Below are 16340 nucleotides of genomic sequence, written 5' to 3' on the forward strand. Positions count from 1 at the left end.
TTGGTGAAATTATAAAGATTTTTCTTTATGTACAGAAGGAGTTCAAGAATATATTCATTAATAACTGTTAAGATGGAGTCCTGTATAAACAATGTGATGTGCTTGGTACTTCTGTGATAATTCTTATTGCTTTTTTCTGAAGCAATAGGATTTCATTCAGTTTATTACTGTTTCCTCATACCAGGATTCCATACTTCAATATGCTACGAAAAAAAGCAAAATAAACATTTCCCAGGTACTGTCCGGGTATTTTGTCTCTAATTACTCTTAAGAGATACAGGACTCTGGACAGTCTTCGAGAGATATATTCGATGTGGCAATGCCAGATTAGTTTTCGATCAAGATGGATACCAAGTAAAATTTTACTGCCTTTTCTTCTTTTCTCAATGTCAAAATTAATTCTTGAGTCTTCTCCTCGTTTAAAATTAACTTATTTGCTGTGAACCATTCTGCTGCTTCCACAATTGTATTTGAAGTTAGCTGATGCAGTTCTATTGCACTAATCGAACATGTTATGAAAGAAGTGCCATCTGCATACAGGGCCTGATTTAGGCAGGAGCCTGTGGTGCCTCTGCTCAGGGCCTCATGATTCCGGTGACTTCAAAATCCAGGAACAAACTTTTTTTTTTTAAATGAATTATGCAAATGAAATAGACAACTCTGCCAACTGAAATCAGAATTGAGGAAATAAGTAATTACGTAATTAATGATGTTAGAAAACACATAAAAAATCACTTAATTATTTTAAGTTTAGAGTGATAAGCAGATTGCAGAGTTAATGTGTTCAACTTGTAAAAGTTGGCAGCCTTGTATACAGATTATTCAAATTGTAACATTAAGCCTTTTAAACAATTAATAATGAATTCAGCAGCCAAAGTATAGTCAACAACACTGTCAGTTCTCATTGTAATGAGTGTTAAACCAAGTGCTAATGCTTGTATTCCTGGAGGTTACCTAATTTTTGTTAATACAGGACTGTTATCGGTGTGTAGTGGTAGTGTTAAAGAGTTTTTATAGGAATATCCAAAATTAAAAACGGGATTCCCAAGCAAATTTGAGTTAGGTGCCATAAAAGAAAACGAAAAGATATTGAAATTCAACAACAGGAAAAACAATGTTGATCACTGAGCAAGTATGTTTCTTCAGATGTTACTAGCACTAACTCTCCTTTACACACAGAGACCTCCAGTTGCAAAAAGTTAATATTTTAACATAGACTAATGAAGATGTTGACATACAGATATAACAATTCGCCATAGCTACTAAATTGTGGAGCGTCAAGGTATTTTTTGTATAAGCCTAAATCAGAATCTAGGAAAAATGAACATTACTTTGAAACTCCTAAATTACGACACAGGTACTACAATCAGTTCTGACCCAGTCTGGTGGCCACATTTAATCGCTAATACCTTATGAGATCACTTTATTTTTAATCCTTCTCAAAATAGAGAATTAAATATGTGGTGAAAGGAGAAGGTGACAGAATTTAAAGTTAAACGAGACAGGCCTAGTCATATATGAAAAGAAGGGGCCTCATGAAGAAAATTATGCTCTGGGCTTCTGAAATTGTAAATCAAGCCCTAATAAATCATTTATAATAATTAGAAATAAGAATGGTCCTAAGATGGAACCATGTGGGACACCATGTTGCACCTCTCCTTCGAAAGACCTAACCCTTTGAATTTCTATTATTTGTTTTCCACCAGACATGTATGTTGCGAAGAGATCCAACTCTCTTCTATTTATGCCATAGTAATGTAGCTTAAGTCTTAAAATATCCGTTGAAACACAATCAAAAGATTTCATAAGGTTGCATAACGTGATCTCAGAGTACATTTTATTTTCGAAACCATTGTATGCTGATTCCAGCAGTGATAAAATAGCATCAACTGTTGTTCTACCTTTACGAAAACCAAATTGCTTATGCCACAATACGTTATTTTCTAAAAATAATTTGCCAATTGAGTCTTCATTACACATTCTAACACTTTCCCGAAAATGGGAATAACAGATACAGGTCTGTAACTACTTGGATTCTCTTTCTCACCTTTCTCGAGTATTTTTGACTATTTGGAAATATTCCTGTTTCCAAACAATCATTGATGCACACTGTCAAAGGATGTATGATATAATTAATTACGTGCTTAAGGAAATTATTGGATTTTCCATAAATATCTTTGCTGTTGGATGCTTTCATTTTGTTCACAATATTTGTATACTCCCATTAAACTCTGGCACTTGCACAGGTGTGCTTGTTAGAAGAAATTCTGCTGTTGTATGTGAAGAACTGACCTCTGAAATGATATTCTCCACAGATTCAAGAAAATACCTATTCATTTCATTGGGTTCAATTGGTATATTTTGATTTTTGACACCTTTATTACATTCTGACATTATCACGTTCCATGCAGCTCTACATTTGTTGTTGGACGATTCAATGAAAATAGCATTTCTTTGTTATTTTGTTTATATTAGCGAATCCTTGTAAGTTTTCCTTGCTTTCTTATATTCAACTTTGTCTTCTTCCCAGAAAGTTTACAACAGTAAGTTAGTGTCACTCTATTTTTCATATATTCCAATTCCTTTGTGAATCATTTGTTTTTCTTGTGTCGTAATTCTGTTCTTTTAATCTTTATCACTTCTTCCGGAAAATAAAAGTTAAAAAGATCAATAAAACATAAAATAAATCACTCCCATTGCAGTTTCTATAGTGAGATTCCAAACTGGCAGTCCAGTTTTTCTGCTTCATTTCCCTAACGAAAAACTCAACCTTTGGGAGAGAATACTCTTCTATGAATATAACTACTTGAGATATTTTCATCTTGGTTGTCAGGAAGATTGTTTCCACAGGATCGCCGCATGGTCAGATAACCTGGGTTCTACTCTTTTTACCTCTAATTTAGTGTTGTTTATATCAGTTATAATGTTATCTAAGCATGCAGCTTCTCTTGTTGGACTAAAGACTGTACAGTAGCATCCATAAAATCTCAGAACATTAAGCAAATCCCTAGAGTTTTTTGTGTTCAATCTTATATCTATGTTTAAATCACCACCTATTATTATATCATATCCTAATCAATGATAACATAGTATTTGTAACAGTGCTCATTGGATTCAAGAAATATTTTAAAATCACTCTCAGGTGTTCTATATATGTGACCCATTGCGCGAAAAGGACCTAAAGTCGTGAAAGAAAATTTTACAGGAGAACAAAATAACGAGTTTAGTGTAAAAACTGCATTTCTATGTTTTGACATATTGCGCTTCCTGTAGGCTTTCTTCATATACTAAACTAGGACGTAGTTTTACACAGTGCTTCTTAAATACCTAAATCTTTCTTATAGTTGCTAAGGAAACAAGTGAAAGCTTTAATTGCATTTTTCTCGAAAAGTACATAATATGATATCAACATTCAATAAGTAATATATTAAAAACTGTAGCACCTAGAACCATGAATTTTTTTGTTGTATTTCATAGACTTTTTGAAACCACAGAAAACAAAAAAACGAAAAATCCGACTTTAGGTCCCATTTCCTGCAACTGGTCACATATTGAAATAACTACTAATCTATATGTAGGCAAAACTACTGCGGTTACCTCAAAATGTTTTTCATAGACATATGTTTCCTAAGTCTATTACATTAAAATCAACATCTGTTCTAAGAAATAAGCCAACACCACCATGTAATGAGTTGGATCTGCAATATTTGTTTGCCAGCGTATAATTGTCCAAATGCACAAATTCAATTTCCTCACTTGACATCCAATGTTCACAAACACTTAACACATCAATGCATTTAAAAACTAAATATACCTCCATCTCATTTGTCTATTCCTTGAAACTTTGTACATTATATTGTAAGACATTAAAACTTTTACCTAGATGATCACTTTTCACTATTTCACCACTGAGATTTCCTGTACATCACCCAAAGGAAACTTCTGTATGCAAGTCTGTTGAGTCTTCGATCTGATCAGGTCTAAGTCTGCCAAAGAACTCCGTCACCAGGCAACTGTGTGGCCACATTTCTTCTTCTTTTTTTTTTCTTTGTTGGTAACTCTATAGCATCTATTAATGCTTCATAGTTGTGCTGGCAGCTGGAGTTACTTGTTAACAATGTGATGCTGAAACGTGTGTTCAGGTTACTGCCCAGTGACATTCCTGATATATTTTATGTTTTCGATAATTGGCTAATTAATATTAACCCAGCACACTCACAGTCACACTCACATTCATATAAATTTCCAGCCTCTAGATACCCAGCGAATTTTTCTTCTTCAAGAAAAATTCACCAAGAGCCAAGCTCGGAAATCGAACCCGGGACCTGCAGATCTGGAAGCCAGCATGCTGACCAACAGACCACAGAGGCAGTCAAACATTTCTTCTTGGAAAATATTCTGGAAATCCTTCTTCTTCATGAAAGGAGAAATAGCTATTTGTAGCACGTTTTTAGCTTTGTCATCTTTAACTTTTGGAATTTGTCTCCCAGGAACTGTGTTATGTCAGTAGCTGTCACATCTGGAGCAATCCAACTAAGGAAGATTGTGTTTTTCTTCGGCTATATTTCTACTACTTTTATAATATTTTCTTTATTAGAGCCAAATAGGGTCTGTTTTCCAATTCTCCATTGCTTCTGTTTCCGACTTACTACTTCTGTCCAGGTGTATTGCTTTTCTTCCTGGTTGATTCTTTCTCTCTGTCGATTATGTTCTTGGCAGCAGCTGATGATTGACCAGGCCATGATGCTTCAGATTGATGTTTAGTAGGCAGTGAGACAGAGACCTTATTAATCTCATTTTGACTTACATAGCGTTCACTATTCACTGTCACAGTGTTCCCGTTCTCCTCAAAAAAATACCAGACTATGACGCAGTATCTAGACACAGCACACCAAACTGTAACCTTTGCACAGTGAATCGGACGCTCGTGTAGTTCGTTAATATTTTCGGGGGCCCAGATCTAAAGTTCTGCTTATTGACATAACCATTTAAATGGAAATGTGCCTCGTTACTCATGAACATAACAACATCGTCAGCCAAAATTTCCACCATTATCTCGGCGAATGTCCTGCGTTGGACATAGCCTCCCTCATTCAATTGCTGAACAATCATAAGTTTATATGGATGAAACTTAAGATCTGAATGCAATATTCGGCGCACAGAACGTTCTGAAAGTCGCAGTGCTATAGTCTGCCATCTGGCTGATCGATGTGGACTCCTCATAACAGCCACTCTTACTTGCTCAACATTATCTGGCGTGAACGTGTCCTGGTGATTTCTTCTTGCAAGCTGATGCTGATAATCGAAAGTTTTGGACCTATCTCAATATGGTATTGCGAGCAGGAAAGGCTCTGTGGCAGCCAACATTAAATTAGAGACAAAAGGCACGCCGGGTTTTCACAACTGAATCACCATTTTTGAAAAATGTCTCGATAACGAAAGCACGATGCTTCGAGCTCCATACTTCCATGATTACACAAAATGGCATCAAAAATGCTAACAAACGATGGTTGGTCAATATTCATAACGCCTCATGTTTCTCAGTAAACAGCCTTCTAAAACCGTCCGATTTCTTTGCCGCACCTTGTACATTGCAATATATATGAAGACATTATTACAAAAACAACCCTTGTCAAAATTGCTATTTTTCAGTAGAACAATAAAAATAAATAGACCAACACATGTCAGCTGTTTCCGTACAACTGATATTTATCCTTGTGGCTATTGCACCTGACATGGGTCGTTTTTGGAGTCTATAAACATTTGAAATAGTAGCAAATGTATCCTTATCTCAATTTCATTAAAAATTACTAGGGCTGTTTTTGTAACAATGTCTTCATATACATTCAAGTAATTCGTTCTGAATAATTGTGGCTGATGTGGACACTTTTACGTCTTCCATATGTTTATTCAAGCAGCTGTCTACTATTTCACTTACAAAATCTAATAAAACTCCTATGTTTTGCGAGTTTTTTTATTTCTAACGACCTCAAAGAGCAATTTCATGACGACCACAAAATTTCAAATAGTATATTATTCTACTTAAATTTTGTCTATTTTTGTGAATGAGTTCATTGTGACGAGCAACTGCAATCCTATATTCCTCATCTATCTGTGATCGGTGCATTCACCTTGCCATACAAATTAAATGTGAAAAAAGCTCAATTCATGGGACTTAATTCTTTCCGAAAGATGTTTCAGGTCACTCATGCCTTTAATAGTCCAAGAAATATCACCACCAAACAAAAAACACTTAAAGCAAAGTAATGATTTCTAATTTTCACTAGCCATAAGCTGCAGTTTTCTCTTGTACCATTGAGGACTGAAATATCGCGATTGTGTCTTGTGTCTTTGTACAATATTAACAGGTGGATGATCTGATCCTCATCGTTTGACATGACATTTCTCTGGATCGCTTAATTTTATAAATGGATTTTTTAATAAAAAGTCAGTCAACCTTATTCATAATAAGTTATTACTGAATATTGCAAGTGTTTTACATTTTACACCTATTTATTAAATCTACATACTTAGACTTCAACAAACAAAATTTGATAACACAATCTCAAGGGGGAAAATGGAACTCTGTGCATCATAATCCACAGTTAATTCCCGATTTACCACGCAAATCGTCTGTAGCTGCATTTAGATTGGCAACAGGCCATGACTGTTTGGCCAAACACCTGCATAGAATTGGAATATATCAGTCCCCTAACTGCCCATTGAGCAACTCAAACCAAGAAATGGATTCGGAACACCTCAAAATCTGTGCTTCAGTGGCTGACCATGAAAAATATTGGAGTGCAAGAGGTCAAATGACTTTATTGTCAAATGCCTGGCATTAGAAAACAACAACATAATTAAAATATGTATTATTTTGAATAATAAATTAGTCAGATTAGTAAACTATGTTACTGGTTAGTGAGGTATGCAATGAAGAGAAAAGGAACTAATCACCCTTTTTCATCTCCTAACTTAGTTGCCTCGTGAGTGATGCCTTTGGATTGCTAACTAAACTTACATAAACATATTGAATAAATAGAAATTTGGTTTATTTATTACTTTTATTTTATTAGTTATTTTTGTTATAGTTGGGGTTGCCTTTTTGACTTTATTAGAATGTAAGGTTCTTGGATATAGGGTTAAGCCCTGAAAGACCATAAGGTTGAGACGTTCCTTGGATTGATCAAGGAGCCATCGTTCCTTGGATTTTTGCATTTTTTCTTTTGGGACATCTTTAAAGATGGAGTGTATAGCTCTTTTTACCTGCAAATGTCGCTGGATTCAGCAATTGAATTACCTCCACAGCTGGAGAAGTGATGCAAAGTTAAAATTTATAGTGTTTCGTTAAATTCTGACACTTCAAAACGTAGTATAGCCTATGTGCTCTGAATAAGTGTTTATACACTTTCAAGTTATTGTATATTTAATTTAATTTAATTTAATTTAATTTATATACGGTATTTATTCGTTTGTTTATCTTTTATCTTTTGTATATTTTATGTGTATTGTGTGTTTATTTATTTAGTATTTTTTCCCAATCAACTTTTGCATTTTATGATGTGGTAAAGTCGGGAGTTTAGAATGATACTCCAACAATAGCATACATTTTCCCTTCTCCCTAATTTTTCACCTGGAAACAAAAGCAAACTGAACCCTCGAAATGCTGTGAATGTTTATCTTTTATTTCACACTGTTACCCTTTCAGCAGCAATGGAGAAAGTCCAAAATCTTTCATTTAAAATTATTTGCTCAATAATTTTGTTGTTTAAATTTATTTATTGTTGATCTTATGGAGTTTTGCTACTGAAAGCCATTACTAAATCTTTTTTATGATACTGTGTTAACTTTCAGTGTTAACTAAAAATCAGTCTATATCAGTTTTACTATTTGTACCATATTACTGTTCTTGAAAAATGTCGAAATTTTACAGGCTGAAAACTTGAATCCTCAAGAAGCTAAGATTTCAGCTCTGGAGAAGAGTATTATGGAAACAACTGAAAAATCAGAGGACCTGCAGCAATTCTGGCTGAGGCAACAGAGTCATATCGTTCAGCTCACAAATCAAAGAAATGAGCAGTTACACAAGATTAATATTATGCGGAACCGTAAGTCACTGGAATTAGTTTACACTAATTCCTTCCTAATTCAAAATAGATTCAGTGTACAACCATTGCTGGATTAAGCTTGTGTGGGACCTGTAGCATAATACAGGTCCAGCAGAATGATCTCCCCAATTTGAATTGGCCGCCATACAGGTTTCTTTATGAGCTATTCCATCTCAAATCGTCCGAAATATAGAAAAAATTGACCTTACAATTTCTAAATACAATGAAATTTTTTTCTACGTAGAGAACTGTGATACAATGCTTTGTGCAAAGTTTGAGGCATCAGAACTTCATAGTGTATAAATTAAAAATATTTAAATTTATCGTATTTTCATAAAATTAGCAACTTTAAACTGTTGTAGCTCTGAAACCCTTTCACCCAATGATCAAAATCACGGTTTATCTTGATGCTGAGAAATTAAAGTTTATATTGACATATAAACAGATTTTCTTACTTTTTATGGAAATGGAGAAATTTAGATTTTTCCTCATTAAGACGCATTTGCCTAGGAAAAAATATTTTAAAAATATATAGTTAGATTCCGCATTGAAAGTACAAATAAACACATATTTTTCACTGATGGCACGTTGATAAGAAAGTATTGAAAATACAAAATAAAGAAAATAAATAGTACGCGCGTGAACTAACCAGCTGACTGTGAGACGGAAGCTAGCCGAGAAAAGCAAGGCCAGGAGACATAAACACATGATGTGTCGTCTAGCAGCACATGGCTGTGCTAGCTTTATCAGAGGTTTTCATAAACACAGGAGTAATATGACACTCAATGCTTGCTTATCTTCAGCTCTCGGCCAGTGCATGTGGTACTGCGCCGTTCAAGTCCAGGCGTGTGAAAATAATCTATTTAATACCCTTAAAAGTTATTGCCATACCACTAAGCAAACAATGCTAAATCCCTCTTAATAATGCAAGGTTTTTTCTTTAATATTTTTTTACATTTTTACAAATTGGCAAAAAGCCTAAAAGTAAGTAAAATCAGATTATCTGTCTCTCTGTGTACAATAAAAATAAGGATTACTTCTTAACATAACCTATCAAATGTCAGCTTCAAAATGAGCTCTCGTTCAATGTTCTGCAGTAAATGGTTCCAGAGTTCTGAGAACTGAAAGAGACTTGTTTTTATAAAATACGCTAAATTTGTCGCTCAACAATATGAAAACCGTTTGACTTTCGATAGTATATTTTTGAAAATGCACTCTCCTCAGCACCTTATATAAATAGGGAAAAAATTAGAATATAAAAAAAATGCGAGGTTTTTTACTGATCGATTTCATATGGAATAGCCCTTATAGTTGTGCTTAAGTGGCATATATCTTTGAGCAGCATAAGCCATGCTATTTCAGTTATCATCATGGCGTGGACAGGTGAACATTGTTCATTTTGTTGTTGAGCACTTTTAAAAATTGGTGACTGTGATTGCAATGCTGTGGCAATTTCGTGTCCATTTTAGAGTAGGTCGACACGAAAAAATTCCTGATAAGAAAACCCTACTGATACGGGTGAGAAATGTCAGACAAAAGGTTCAACTTTCAAACAGAAGTCATGTAGTAGATGTTGCAATGTTTGGGCTCCCGAGAATATCGCAGTAGTGAGGCATGCTGTTACCACATCTCCAGACATTCAGCCATTAAACATGCTCTGGCATTGGGAATACCTGATCGGAGTGTCAAACGAATCTTACACCTAGACCTCAAATTCCATCCCTATATAGTTATGGTGATTCAGAAACTTCAACAACGTGACTGGCTCAACTGCCAAGATGCTTGCAAAACCATATTGGAAAATGTTCCAGACGATGCTGTTGTGCTCAGTAATGACAAAACATTTCATTTTGGTGCCCAGAAAACCCTCGAGAAATTCATCAGCATCCTCTCCACAGCGAGTGTGTTACTGTCTGGTGTGCTCAGCAAATAGGGATTACATAGAATGGACACGAGCGAATTTTCCTGGCCTATTTTTCTGTATTTATGCACTTCATTGGTGTTTAGTTCCACTTTCAAGCACTAGAGGTTAGTGTAATCGAGGACATGCAAGATCCATGTTGAATCTTTCATACACTACCTTCAAGAGTTCCTCGATGTATAAGAGTTGAGACACAAGATACAAACATTGCCTACCTTGTTGTATAATTCAGTAATGGCTTTGCTTCCAATAAATTCAGGTATCTTCTTTCTTGTTAAAACTGTCTTTTATTTCTTGGCCAAGGCGTATGACTTGTTCATTAGTAGAGTGTAGTTGTCGAAAGCCGGCTTGTCTTGGTGATAAAAGATTTTGGGATTCTAAATACCAAATTAATCTGTTGGAGATCATTGACTCCGCAGTTTATGCTATCATGCTTAATAGTGTTATTGGTCGATAACTATTAACATCATGAGCAGGTTTCCCTTTTTTGTGAATTGGTACAATGATTGCTTTTTTTCCAAGCTGCAGGAATTGAGGTGTTTCATGATAAATTGAAAATGGATAAAAGTACAGATTTGGCTTTTTTCCCCAGATGTTTAAAAAATTCGGAATGAATGTTGTTGGGGCCGTGGTCACTCATAAGCTAGCTGGTGGCTGGGCAGAAAGTCGGGGTGATGAGAACGAACCTTGTTTGCGCCTGCCAGTCAGTATAGCTGAACTTATTCTAGTTTTTCAAAATTGTCTTTAAAAAACAATAACAATTTATAAAAGTGCCTGGATGGATTGTATTGGTCTTCAGGTTCTCCTAAATGTACCTTAGATATTTGGATATTTTCAGTACAGAAATAACCACGTAAATAATCCACTTTTCTGGAAAGCGTCATAATAAAACTCTTTCATTAAATCCCGTATAGTTCATTCTGATACACATAGAGCATTGACAAAATAATATGTATTAATTGCTAAAAGGTCAATACTGGTAATTATATTGTTCCTAAAATAGTCACTTTCTGTAAAATATCAATTATTCATTTACAAAGTTACTTATTATTGGTATTCATTTCACACCACCTCTTTCTAGTGCCGAGATCAAGAAAGCATGGGGTTCTATCTCCATGCCCTCGAAGTGCCTTTATGGCATGTGAAGGAGCTACCTTTACCTTTATTAGTATCCATTTCAACTCCTGCTTCATCTCACAATTTCACAATAAGATATGGGCTTTGGTGGTCGGGTTGAGCCTGTTTTCAAAATTTGTAAACATTAATTATCCTACCGAAAAACTGTTTTTAGAATTTAAAGTCTTCAAAATACGTCAAATTTATATCAATGCATTATTAAATTTGATATATAAAAATCGCACATATTTCAGACCATGTACTCACAAACAAAACCAAAAGCATGAATGCAATATGTTTGTTGGAATCCAAGTGTTTAATGAACACTGCTTTCAACCAAAGTACTAATATCTACCCTAGAATGTATAATAAATTAATAAAGAAATACGCACATCTGTTTACTTCTAACAGTTTGAAATTTAAAAATATATGTAAGCAATTTTTCTTATGAGTAATGATTAATTTTTAGAAGTTGTTGTGTTGTAATTTATGCTTCTACATTTATTATGTATCGAATCTTCCCCTGAGCATGAGAACACTAATTTTTAGGGGAGTGCTAGAATGTTGTAAATTTACAATGTCTTTGTATTGTATTTTTCTGACAATAAACATTATTATTATTATTATTATTATTATTATTATTATTATTATTATTATTATTTGAAATTAATCTTTCCCAATCCATTATATGCGTCGAAATGACGAACAGTAGGCGTTTAGCACGTGGGGAAGTTTTACAGATGCATGCGTAGTAAAGACATTTAGGTGACTGGTAGCTGGAAAAATAAGGTGATTCATTCTACGAGCTACCAACGGGCTAACAGGCTATGTAGCAGTCTACCGATCAGGCCTCGTCTTGCACGTCTCCATTGCTTAACATTCGGGCATTCCTTCCGACTAGGTAACCGGTCAGGCTACCAACTACCAACCAGGCTCCATCTTGCACGTACCCTAGGGCTCTGTAAAGACTTTCTGCAGGAATTCTGCATTGCCATATGATGAAGGATGGATGGAGCAGAGAAATATTCTTTCTGGCACTGGGACTCGAACCCAGGTTTTCAGCTCTATGTGCTGACGCTTTATCCACTAAGCCACATCAGATTCCAGTTCCGATGCCGGATTGAATTCTCTCAGTTTAAGTTCCACTGAGAATTCCTGCATGGAAATATCATACATACTTCAGTACATCACAATAAAATGATATGCGTAAATAATCACTTGCTTAGTGATTTAAGACGGCGCTCATTCCATTGGATCCCGGCCACTTAGTCTTTGTAATGAGTGCACTTCTGCACATAGTGTGTTGGACATTATCCCACTGTTACTTTTTTTTTTATTTTTTTTATTGGGTTATTTTACGACGCTGTATCAACATCTAGGTTATTTAGTGTCTGAATGAAATGAAGGTGATAATGCCGGTGAAATGAGTCCGGGGTCCAGCACCGAAAGTTACCCAGCATTTGCTCGTATTGAGTTGAGGGAAAACCCCGGAAAAAACCTCAACCAGGTAACTTGTCCCGACCGGGATTCGAACCCGGGCCACCTGGTTTCGCGGCCAGACGCACTGACCGTTACTCCACAGGTGTGGACCCCACTGTCACACATCTGTGACACAGTGCATGAGGGTTGGCCATCAAAGGGAAACTAAAAGGTGGAACTTAAACTAAGAGGATTCAGTCCTGCATTGGAATGGAATCCAGTGTGGCTTAGTGGATAAAGCGTCAGCACATAGAACTGAAAACCCGGGTTCGAGTCCTGGTGCCGGAGAGAATTTTTCTCCGCTCCATTCTCCATTATATGGTAATGCAGAATTCCTCCATGAAAATATCATACGTAGTTTAATACATCACAACAATACTAATGTAATAAGCTTAAATAAATTTAGTACTAAATAACTATAATCAGTGACAATTTTGGTAATTAATTAAACGAATTATTGAAGTTTTGCCACACTTTGGGCCTTGAAACAAACGACACTTCAATTTTGCTTTTCTTAATTTTGTTCTTTTTGAGACCTCCAATACTGAATTAATTTCGGTTCTACATCGAACTCTCTTCCCACATGTTTCACTCCGTTTTTCTTGGCGAAATTTACCACTTGTAACTTAAAATTTGCAGTGTAGCTGTTATACTTTCTCCCCATAGTCGAGTTTAACGGCATTGATGCTGTGACAGAGTAACACTGTAGCCTATGCTATGGCTGACCAAAAATCAGCAGATGCACGGGTGACGGAGATTACAGGTGCCATTAGGTCTTTGTAGAAGGGGATGGATTCGACCTTGGATTTTTCACGAATTCCGTTGTGCTGTACTTGAAATCTTGATAAGGGTGCCCAAAGTTATAACAGAAAAATTGTAGGCCTAGGTAATCCACATTGTATCAGAGGGGAAAATTGCACGAGAAAAATGTTTTTTAAAAATTATAATATATGAAAAATTTAGAGGGTGGGGAAATTACGCGAGGGGGAAAATTATGCGAGTAAATACGAATAAGAATTATATGGGAAACAAACTCGAGGTTATAAATGCAGAAGGCTACTGGATAGGATATTGAGGATGTGGCATTTTTGTTTCCTTTTATTTTGTATTTCTTCTTTTGTTATATACTACAATTAACGATTTCATTTTCTCTTTAAGAAGTTCAATCTTTTATTTTATGCCACAGATATCCTATATCTTTTGTAACAAATTATATGCCCTCTTCCTTTTAAGTTTCGTGTTGGCCAAAGATGGGAGCCAAAATAATAAAGTGAAAAGTATTCTAAGAATAAAAAAATGACGAAAAGCTGTTATATTTTCACTGATGCATTTAAAAGGCAAAAAAAAGTTTAATAGTTCCACGAAGATCTTAACTTTCAATCTCGCGAACACTTAGCTAACGCTCTACTACTACACTAAGAGTACGACTGCAGTAAGAATGGCATTGTAACGAGCAATAGTCATTCTCCACTTGAGAACCTGTTATACAGTATATAGTGTTTGTGTTACAGTATTCACTGTTTAAACTCTCTGAACGATCTGTCTGTTTCAAATCTCGTATATGAATTATTTTCTCAGAAGATTTTAGTGATTAATAGTAGTGTTCCCCATTATAATTACTACAAGAATATACGCAATCTTTTGAACAAAGCCTGGCTGTCCTGAGCACTCACGGAAATACCCGATTCGAACTTAGTTTCTCAGATGCCGGCCAGTTTCATTTTGACCAAGTGTACTCACTAAATAAAAGTAGACAGACAGTATTGGTAGCAGTAAATAACAAACTCAAATCAGAATTCAAAACAATCATGTATATAGTTATAACTTACGTCATAGTGACACTTCTTGGAAGTTAGGTGTCCTTTAAATTCAATGTTGGCTGTTGCTATAATACCTAACACTAACATTTAAGTGTGAGATTGACGAAAGCTGTGAGATTTTAAAATCTACACAGCTCATTAGAGGAGGTGAATACACGTAAAATACATCACTTGTACTTCATGAGAATTAAAAAAGTATTTGCCGACAGGAAACATATGTCCTAATAAAATATCCTACATATACTGGTAATTGTTTAATAGTTGCTGCAACGTACTGTGTGCCATTTTAGTAAAGTAATTTAGTGTATTAATGTCACAAAGTAAACATTTAAATGAGAATTTAAATATATTCCTCTTCTCTTTCACAGAAGTACTAATTATGGATCAAAAGAACTTGAAGATTGAACATGAACTTGATTGCCTTAATAAAGGAGATAAGATGATTAGCCGTTCCATTGCCACACTTGGCAATAAATTATTGTCTCTAAATTTGAAGCTTTGTGAGAGGAAAGACTACAAAGAAACTTTAGACAAAGGGAATCTATACACCCAGAACCAATACATAAACATCCTGAAGGTATTTATTATTATTATTATTATTATTATTATTATTATTATTATTATTATTATTATTATTTTTGTTGTTGTTGTCTTGTACTTGCTATTTGGGAAAAGGAAATTGTACCAGAACAATGGAAAGAGTCCATAATCGTACCTATCTTTAAAAAGGGGGACAAGACTAGCTGTAGTAACTTTCGAGGAATATCACTTTTGTTGACGTCGTACAAAATTTTGTTCAATATTCTTTTGAGAAGATTAACTCCATATGTAGATGAAATTATTGGGGATCATCAGTGTGGTTTTAGGGGTAATAGATCAACTATTGATCAGATATTTTTTATTAGACAGATATTGCAGAAAAAATGAGAGTATAAGGGTACAGTGCATCAGTTATTTACAGATTTCAAAAAGGCATATGACTCGGTTAAGAGAGAAGTTTTATAGGATATTCTTATTGAATTTGGTATTGCCAAGAAACTAGTTAGATTAATTAAAATGTGTCTCAGTGAAACATACAGCAGAGTCCATATAGGTCAGTTTCTGTCAGATGCATTTCCAAATCATTATGGGCTAAAGCAAGGAGATGCACTATCACCTTTACTTTTTAACTTTGCTGTAGAGTATGCTATTAGGAAAGTCCAGGATAACAGAGAGGGTTTGGAATTGAACGGGTTACATCAGCTGCTTGTCTATGCGGATGATGTGAATATGTTAGGAGACAATCCACATACGATTAGGGAAAATATGGGAATTTTACTAGAAGCAAGTAAAGAAATAGGTTTGGAAGTAAATCCCGAAAAGACAAAGTATATGATTATGTCTCGTGACGAGAATATTGTATGAAATGGAAATATAAAAATTGGAAATTTATCCTTTGAAGAGGTGAAAAAATTCAAATACCTGGGAGCAACAGTAACAAATATAAATGATACTCGGGAGGAAATTAAACACAGAATAAATATGGAAAATGCCTGTTTTTATTCGGTTGAGAAGCTTTTATCATCCAGTCTGTTGTCAAAAAATCTGAAAGTTAGAATTTATAAAACAGTTATATTACCGGTTGTTCTATATGGTTGTGAAACTTGGACTCTCACTTTGAGAGAGGAACATAGGTTAAGGGTGTTTGAGAATAAGGTGCTTAGGAAAATATTTGGGATTAAGAGGGAAGAAGTTACAGTAGAATGGAGAAAGTTACACAACACAGAACTGCATGCATTGTATTCTTCACCTGACATAATTACGAACATTCAATCCCGACGTTTGAGATGGGCAGGGCATGTAGCACGTATGAGCGAATCTAGAGGGGAGTTGGGTGGCCAGAGGGAAAAAGACCTT

At 35.1% G+C, this 16340-nt stretch overlaps 1 protein-coding gene across 6 annotated transcripts in view; it reads left to right on the forward strand.

The window, feature by feature from the left end:
• l(2)41Ab (lethal (2) 41Ab) overlaps positions 1–16340 on the forward strand; it is a 70532-nt gene that overhangs the window by 35503 nt on the left and 18689 nt on the right. For all 6 annotated transcript variants that reach the window (XR_011335246.1, XR_011335247.1, XM_069841365.1 and 3 more), the window contains 2 exons: positions 7934–8108; positions 14813–15021. Coding sequence is in view for 4 of the 6 variants with exons in the window: in XM_069841365.1 (XP_069697466.1) it covers positions 7934–8108; positions 14813–15021 (384 nt within the window). In the remaining 2 variants the exon portion in view is untranslated. The remainder of the gene's footprint in view (positions 1–7933; positions 8109–14812; positions 15022–16340) is intronic.

Source organism: Periplaneta americana, chromosome 12 (assembly GCF_040183065.1).
Source record: "Periplaneta americana isolate PAMFEO1 chromosome 12, P.americana_PAMFEO1_priV1, whole genome shotgun sequence".
Classification (NCBI taxonomy): Eukaryota; Metazoa; Arthropoda; class Insecta; order Blattodea; family Blattidae; genus Periplaneta; species Periplaneta americana.